The sequence below is a fragment of the Triturus cristatus genome, chromosome 2_1 (assembly GCF_964204655.1).
Source record: "Triturus cristatus chromosome 2_1, aTriCri1.1, whole genome shotgun sequence".
Taxonomy (NCBI): Eukaryota; Metazoa; Chordata; class Amphibia; order Caudata; family Salamandridae; genus Triturus; species Triturus cristatus.
Window position 1 is genome coordinate 794,276,237 of NC_140581.1, and position 8,629 is coordinate 794,284,865.

General features: G+C 50.0%; 1 protein-coding gene across 6 annotated transcripts in view; it reads left to right on the forward strand.

Moving 5' to 3' along the window:
- SEMA4D (semaphorin 4D) overlaps positions 1-8,322 on the forward strand; it is a 756,105-nt gene extending 747,783 nt beyond the window's left edge. For all 6 annotated transcript variants that reach the window (XM_085632752.1, XM_085632744.1, XM_085632784.1 and 3 more), the window contains one exon: positions 7,889-8,322. In XM_085632752.1, the coding sequence (XP_085488878.1) occupies positions 7,889-7,945 (57 nt within the window). In that variant the 3' untranslated portion in view covers positions 7,946-8,322. The remainder of the gene's footprint in view (positions 1-7,888) is intronic.
- Positions 8,323-8,629: the final 307 nt, after the last annotated feature.

An 8,629-nucleotide genomic window follows, 5' to 3' on the forward strand; every position in this document is an offset into this window, starting at 1 on the left:
AGTAGGAAGGACAGTGCCAGGAACTTACGTTGTGGCTTGGGTGTCTGTGCAGTGTAACTTAAAAGCGCCACCTGTGGATCCCTCACTAGTGTGTTGCCCATCATTTTTTTCCAACGCTACATGTACTTGTTCCCAATAGTCCTGTACCCTGGGGCACTCCCACGCCAGATGAAGAAAGTCGGCCTCTGGCCTCCCAAACCTTTCACAGCAATCATTGTCAGATAGTTTAAACCTGAATTTCTTGGCCGGGGTATAATATAGATGATGTAGGAATTTGTAGTGTATGACTCGGTGTCTACAACTAGAGGAGATCTGTGAAGTCTGAAAGCAGCACTATTCCCATTGTTCATCTGAAACTTCCTCACCCAGTTCTGCGGACCATCGCAGGCGCGCCGAGCTTGAAAGAACCGCCCGCTGCATACGTATACTGGTATACAACTTTGATACCAAATGTTTACCATCTTTAGAGACAAGCAATAAGTGCAGGGGCGCTAGAGTTGCTGGCCCCTGCGGGAAATCAGGAAGAACTGACCGCATACCTTGTCGTAGACGAACATATAAAAAATATTCCAGAGGAGAGGACCGTTCGTCATAAAAGAAATGATCGGCAGAGCGGAACGTGCCCTCGTGAAATAAATCACCCCATGTTGCAATATTAACCCGCCCATAGCTTATGAAAAATCTTTTCTTGCAGCAGCGGTATACTAGGATGATAGGTTAATGGTAACAACGGAGAGTATAGCAAGGGAGTATCTGATATATCTGTAATGCGATGCCAGGCATCCACCGTGCAAGTGACTTTAGTAGGTGGCGTCACTCGTGTCCTAGCGGGGGCATATATAAGACCAGACAGTGGAATAGGGTCCGCGAGCCAATCTTCCGTGGCAACTTGCGGCATATACCTAGGAGGGTGTACCCAATAGTACGCATAGTGCGCCTTTGCACTAAGAAAATAAATCTCAAAGTCTGGTATGTCGAAACCCCCCTGAGCATAGGGCCTTGTCAACGTAGACCATTGGAGCCGTGGTTGCTTCCCTCCCCACAAAAGACGCAACAGTTCAGTACGCAGAGTTTAAAAAAAATAAGAGCCAGGGTGATAGGGAATATTCATGAATAAATATAGAAACTGCGGGAGGACAACCATTTTAATAAGAGAGGCCCGACCTGCAAGCGAGAGGGGGAGACAAATCCAGCGAGTGACATTGTCCGCCAGTTTCGTAATAGCTGTACCATAGTTGAGCCGTATGGTGGCTTCTCTATCTCCCATCAGCTGAATACCTAGATAGCGCAGGTCAGCGCCGCACCACTCCAGGGGGAAATCCAGCGCAAATAGATCAACCGCAGGTGTTAGGGGAACGAACTGGGATCTACTCCAATTAATATTAATCCATGATAACCTGCCGAACACGAGGAATTCTCGCAAGATAGGGTTCACATTTTGTTGGGGGTCTCTGATGTATAGGTAATGTCATCCGCATAAAGGGATATCAACATTTGATGCATACAGCAGCAAAACGCCCGGTCGCGATGATGCTGGCGAAATTTAGACGCCAATGGTTCAACCGCTATGGCAAATAAAAGTGGGGATAACGGGCACCCCTGCCGCGTGCCCCTCGTTATGGGAAAAGCCGGGGAGAGGTGGCAATTAATTAACACCTTAGCAGTGGGCTGCTGATATAACAACTTAATCCAAGAGAGGAACAGTTTAGAAAAACCCATGCGTTGTAGAATTCCAATTAAATAATCCCACTCCACCGAGTCAAACGCCTTAGTGGCGTCTAAAAAAACTAAAAAACTGCGGCCAGCGGGAAATCAGGCGCGACGTTCTGTACTAGAGAAAAAAGAGTGCGGAGTTTATGAGTTGTGGCCCTACCGGGGATAAAACCCGATTGATCAGGTAAAATGAGCTTATCCAACAGGAGAGTTAGCCTATTAGCCCAAAGTTTGGCCAGTATTTTTGTATCACAATTGATAAGGGAGATTGGCCTATAGGAGTCGCAAATCTCTGGGGCCTTTCCTGGTTTCAACAAAAAAGTGATCAGCGCTTCACGCATCGAGGGGGGGGGGGGGGGGGAGTATTCCCCTTTCACGGGATTCTTCATAGAGTTCCCTGGCGCCATGATGTCTATGTACTGCTTATAGAATTCAGCCGGAATGCCATCCATCCCGGGCGCCTTCCCATTTTTAAGCTGCATAATCGCCTACCTAACTTCATCCAATTCGAAGGGAAGGCATAAAAACTCCCTTTGCGTATCGCTTAACCACCCAAGTGCGTTGCGTGGTGTACAGCGTTGTATAGTGTGAAGTAAAGGTATGAATTATGTCCGGTGTGTCTCGGTAAACAGTATCCCCTGGTCCCTTAACTTCGAGGATATGAGTAGAGAAGTGCGGGCGTCTAATCACTTCAGCCAGAACCCTCCCTGGCCTCTCGCCCTCTCCATACCTTCGGGCCACCCAATACCGCCCCCTAAATTTAGCCTCACGTGCTGCGGTCTCCTCGTAACCTGATAACGTTGCCCGAAAATCAGTCTGTGCTTAGCCCATCTCCCCAGACCCCATCCGTACCTCCAGCCCTCTCAGGTCCCGTTCCAACTTTCGAAGCCTTGTTTGGATATCCCTGAATACGCCAAAACTCTTTGCCATACAGTATCCCCGTATTGTGACCTTAAAGGCCTCCCAGATAATTTCAACATCATCTACAGAGCCCTTATTTCTTAAGAAAAAATCTTGTATCTCTTCCCCCAGCTCAGTACGAAAGACCGCGTCCAATAGAGCGGTAGGCTGTAACCGCCAACTAGGCCCAGGGGTGTCATAGCCTGGAAGTGTAAGTACGAGCTTAACAGGACAGTGATTGGAAAAGGTCCTAGCCAAGTGAAGTACCCTCTGAATGGCCTGGCCCAAACCCCTAGACAACAAACAATAGTCTAGTCGTGCCCACGTCCCAGCATGCACCGTGAAGTGCGTGCCCTCCCTGACCTGTGGGTGGTTGTAACACCAGCTATCTATTAATCCCCCCTCTGCCATTATGCCCTGTAAGGCCGCCTGAGAGTTAGTGTAGTGATGTGGCGAGGCATTAGAGCGATCCAGGGCTGGATTGAGTGCAACGTTGAAATCACCACACCAAATTACATGTGTGGATCCTATACCCACGACTCTGCCCCAGATGACATTAAAGAGGTCAGGCGTGTCAACATTGGGGCTGTAGCAATTAACTATAGTTACGGAATCTCTACCCAAGCGGCCCCATATTAACACATAACTTCCCTGTGGGTCGGTCAAGACACCTGCCAATGCAAAGGGAGTTTGCTTCTTTATCAGGATAACTGTGCCCCTAGCGTATGATGAGTACGAAGAGAAGAACCTGCCATCCGCCCACTTGGAGCAAATGTACCCAGGTAGCGTGGATCTATATGAGTTTCCTGGAGCAACGCCACACTTATCTGTTGCCGATCTAAATACGCTAATATCTGCCTACGCTTCCTCGGATCTCCAAGGCCCCCAACATTCCAGGACATTATGTTCACTGAGTGTCTATCCACTCCATCCCCCATGTATCGCCATGATATAATAACTGTTAGTGCACCACATTACGTAGTACCACAACAGGACAACATGAGAAGCACCATAAAAGGCAATGAGCCCCAAAGTTCGTCTAGCATGAAGTACGTTAATCCAACCCCATACCACCCCCCACTGAAGCATCCCAATCATGCCAGTACTAAACAGCCCGCCCCTCTCCCGTATACCCAGTAAACAACTAGTGTTACAAACTGTGACGGTCAGCGACCGGGTCTCGTATGAGACAAAAAGGGGGATCACCCGCTGGGGGGTAGAAACAACTAGGTGGCCCACAGGTAACCCTTCGCCGTTCCAGGAACACCTGTGATGTCAAAGACGTCCCCTAGTAGGCTTCAGGGGTGCCTGGTCAGTTCAATCTTCACGCCCCCATATGCAGAGTTTCTTGACCAATCCAGGAAATGCCCTGTCGTGTCATGGATCATATGGTAGAAGCACAGTCCATTCAATCGTAGGACCACATCCAGGCCACCGAGCAAGTGACCTGCTGAATATCCAACAGTTGACATAATTATCAGTCCGAGGAAGGTGACTGTGATCTTGGCGAGCCCGCCTGTGTGGAAGATGCAGCTGCCCGTTGCTTAATCTGTTTAAGGAAGTCCTCGACCTGCTGGGGGTTAACGTAGATCATTTGTTTACCCTGATATGTGATCCGGAGTCATGCTGGATAAAGAAGGGCATAATCAATTTAAGCCTGCCGCAGTTTTTGTTTCACTTGGAGGAATTTGCGTTGTTCTTCCTGGACATGTGTAGTGAGTTCCGGGTACATTGTGAAGGAGATCCCTTCAAAATGCAGCTGCTTCCGCTCCCTTGCCACCTGCAGGGTCACATCACGATCCCTATAATTTAACAATTGCGCTGTGATGGGACGGGGGGTACTGCCATGGGGCGGTCTCGGTCCAAGGGAGCGATGGGCCCTTTCGACTATGAAGTGGGAAGATAACTGCTCCACCCCACCACCTCCAGCAACAAATTTTCGATGTATTGTTCCAGCCTGCCCATGTTGGTACTTTCCGGAATACCAATCATGCGAATGTTATTTCTCCGACTGCGCACTTCGATATCCTCATTTTTCGTGACTATTATTTTGAGCAGCTTGTCCATCTGTGTGACCGTGTTGCTGAGGTGGCTCGTGGTATCTTCAGTCTCCGATATGCGATGCTCAGCTTCTTTTATGCGCGTCTCCTGGCCCTCAAGCTTGTGGACCATCGCAGCCATTCGCGTGACTAGAGTATCCATCTTATCAGCCATATTTGTAAATCCCTGTCGCACTTCCTGTAGGATGGCCTGCATGCCATCACCCTGCGTGGGATTAGAGTCCAGTGTGGAGCACTCTGAGCCATTATCCACCTATGTGTTCTGCTGCCGCGGGCCTTTTATCGCGTCAAATGTGAGGCGTGGCTGGCGCGTGTCAGGCTTGCCCATAGTGCCTTGTTAAGTCTATTCCCAATGTATGCTGTAGGAGGGCCGTTGATGTCAATGGCAGGGGCGGCGGTAACAGTCGGCGCGCACCCAGCTCAGTCTTCAGAGTGCCACCCAGGAGGTGTAGTTGGGGTAGCCTGGTCCCTCCCATCCTCAATTCTCTTGTGCCCCAGTGATAGAGCCCCCAGTCGTCAGGGGACACATAGGAGCCAATACAGCAGCAGTGTGATCCCTCCTACTCGGGAAGCCACCCCGTCCTATCTCCGAAGTGCCACCGCCTCAAATCCTCAGGATAAATACTCTGCGCTGTGAATTGTCACTGCGCTTCCTCCGCTCTCAATGCCTGCCACAGCGGGGAGCTTCCCGCATGTTGCTCTGTTGTTTTTCTGTGCTCGTCACAGGCAGACAGCAATGGCACTCAGAAGCTATGGCCGCCACCTATGGCCGATCCGCCACCCGTGTGGGACCCCAGGCCCAATACCTGCTGAGCTGCACCCACGTAGTCTCCCTCCTCGCAGCGCAAGTACTGGGACCCCTCGTGTCGCAGGCAGTCTAGGTTCGCAAGCCGAGCTGCAGAGGCACTCCCTGCAGCTCCGTCTCTGCCTGGGCAGTGCCGTGGCCCCGTCACCACGTGGGCGCCGCGGCACTTGCGTACCAGCTGTGCCCGCCAGGCAGCTCTACACACCGCAGGGTCTTTGCTCTGGGCGCGCACTCCGAAGGCTGCAGAGAAGACGTCCCGCGACGATCCGTCCCCAAACTTATCACACGGGTGCCATGGACGTTGGGCTCCACTTGTCGCCGTATTTCAGGGCAAACACTACATTGAAGGCGAGGATAATTGCAGGATGTCTGTGCCAGGCTGCGGGAGCCTCACACCACAGCAGCCATTCCGCTCGTGCGCTACCCAGCGCCCCCGAGAATCCATCCTTCACACCAGCAGATGACATCACTCTCTCTTACATTAGTCAAGCTCATAGTCTGTATAGGTACTTTGAGACAACATGGTGGCGCTCAGGTGCCATATGCAGCGAACACAGGCCTTACTGCTTATCGCACTCACTTGGAGGACATGACCTTGAGCAGCCTTTCATAGCATAGAAGCCCATAGAGCTCCAGAGTGTTTCGGTCATTCCTCAACACTTCACAATATCCAAGTTGCCATCAAATTGACGCTATGCTTCACTACAGCACGGTTTACCTTAGGGCTTGATTATACCTGCTCAAAGTAGGCAAGATGTTCAGCTGAAAAACACCAACGAGGAAACGGCTGCAGGAATTTATGCAGAAATGCAAATACCCACGTGTTGTACCCTATGTCTCTACGGCAATCTGCTAATGGCCTGTTATTCCTGCATAAAGGTCGATACAGTAATCCAGCGCCTCTTGCAGTGGCAGTCTTAACAGAGCATCAGACAACTGAGCTGAAGGAACTAAAGTCCATTAGGCCCCCTTAGGACCACCGTACCTGTAAAAGCGATGCACCATAATTCCCTCAGTGGGCTGTGGTTTTTTCTTTAGCATCTTCTCCTCTTGACCACTCCCACTACTTCCACTTTCTGAAAGCCTATTTCTTTAGAATTGTGTCGCTTATCCAACAGGCGTTATGCTAGCACTAAGCTCTGATCTTTGGTAGATATATATGATTTGTTTCCTGCCTCTCAACCGCTGCCATTTCAGCGACCTGTCCAACATGTAGTGGGCCGCAGGTGGGTTTAATTGACTGTTACTGTATTTATGTGAGAAATGAGTACGTTTACGTCTTGTAATCTCAAGGAGGTTTGTGTGTCTCTGAGAAGTGGTTGTCTGGAACTGTTCTCTGGATGAAGTATGAAAAAACATAGTGAATAATGTGAATTCGCGGCTCTATCATGTTCCTTTTCCAGGAAGTACAATGGTCCTAAAACCAAATGGCCATAAATGTAATAAATGGTGGGTCTGCCGCTGGGTAGCCTCCAAGGCCCTTGTTTTAAATGTGGTGCAAGCAGTCCCCTTGCAGCCTGGCTCCTCAAGCGCAGGAACATCGCAATGATTCACTTGCGGCCTGAATGGGCGACGCTCCAGCAGGCCACATGAGGCCTTTGAGTTGGAGTGAGGGTACACACCCTATTGATGGACCCAATTTGGATCTTAAGCTGCGAATTGTAGAGGTGGACACGCATTTGCCAGCTTTATATTAGTGTGAAGCTTCTGCTAGCTCCAGCTGTGAACAAACAAATGTCAAAAACTACAAGGTGTTGGATGGAGTGCTTTAACTAACCTCAGCTGCTGGTGGCCGCTTGGGGCTACATTCCAGTCTGTCATTTTTTGCCCACCATGCCACTCTAGACAGAGCGGGTATATCCAGATGTGTGACCTTTGCTCACTGTGCTATAGGACTCAAGGTGCACTGTACTGATGAGACTCAAATAGGCTGCAACCGGTCTGGGGTGGCTTAAGTTCCCTTCTAGAGGAGGCTGCGTCCGCGTTTCAGAAGGGGCTTGTTCCCAGGATTTGAACTGATTACATAAGATGGGCCTCTGCCTCGAGTGGTATGGAGGGTGAAAAAATGGTGGATTGGAATGCAGCTATTAGCAATCACCGGTGGTTGAGATTAATTCAAGGATTCCTCCGATTACATGGTGGTTTGTTGCAGTTGACCACCACTCATTGAGGCAGACTGCCGCCACTGGCATAGGCATTGGGAGGCAGCTATTGCCTCCATTTTGCCAAATTAAAATGGAGCGCCTGTGTGCCTGGACTTGACTTGAGTTTCTGTGCTCTTAGGAGTAGTGCCTGAGCTGATGTCCTTCAATTGATGACGTCCCACTGTTATAACATTTAAATTATCTAGCATTTTCAGGTCAAATGTTTATAATAGAAGCAAAAACTAAGATTCGCTCTTTTTGTTTAGGAGAGCTGCAAGAACAGGAACCTCCTGTCAGAGGAACCAGATGAAGGGAAGAGGTGAACGCCGCAGAAGTCGTGCCTTCTGGTGTGATGTCACGTGGAACCAGAGAGTCTGTCTCCCTGCCGGAGGGACCTGGCTGGCCCGGTACCGCTGCGGTACATGGAGTGGGGGAGGCGTTCAGCGGAACCCGATACCTTGAAGGAAGTTCCAGGGAGCTCAGGTCTCGGGAAATTATTTTCTGTACATACCTGAAGGAAACACAAGAGCCGCCACGCCCTTCCTAAGGGGATGTATGTCTCTGCTTCTGGAATTTACTGGATGCACTGGTTCGTCGTGAGGGCCGTGGGCGCCATGTGACGCATCGTGCACGGGACTCGCCTTAATCTGCAATGTTTTTCATTAATACCCGGGACATTAAATCAAAGATCTCTGAATCCAGTCAGTGCCTAATTTATTCCTACTGTGTACAGCTCGAGAAGGTTTTATAAATTCACTAGCTGTGGGAGTTTCGTAGGAACAGAGTGTAAGATATTTAGGGGTATATTCTTCATAAGGAAATCAAGCAGCGCAGCGCGCCACCTTGCTGCGCTGCATGATCGGGAAAGGGCAGGAATCCACCATATTTAACATTATACGGTACAATCATGTCTTTTCCTTGCGCTGGCGCACAATATGCTGCCTAGCGCCAACGCAGGCACCCTTACACCATAATGCAAGGGTGCCTGCGTTGTAGGTGGGACTGTT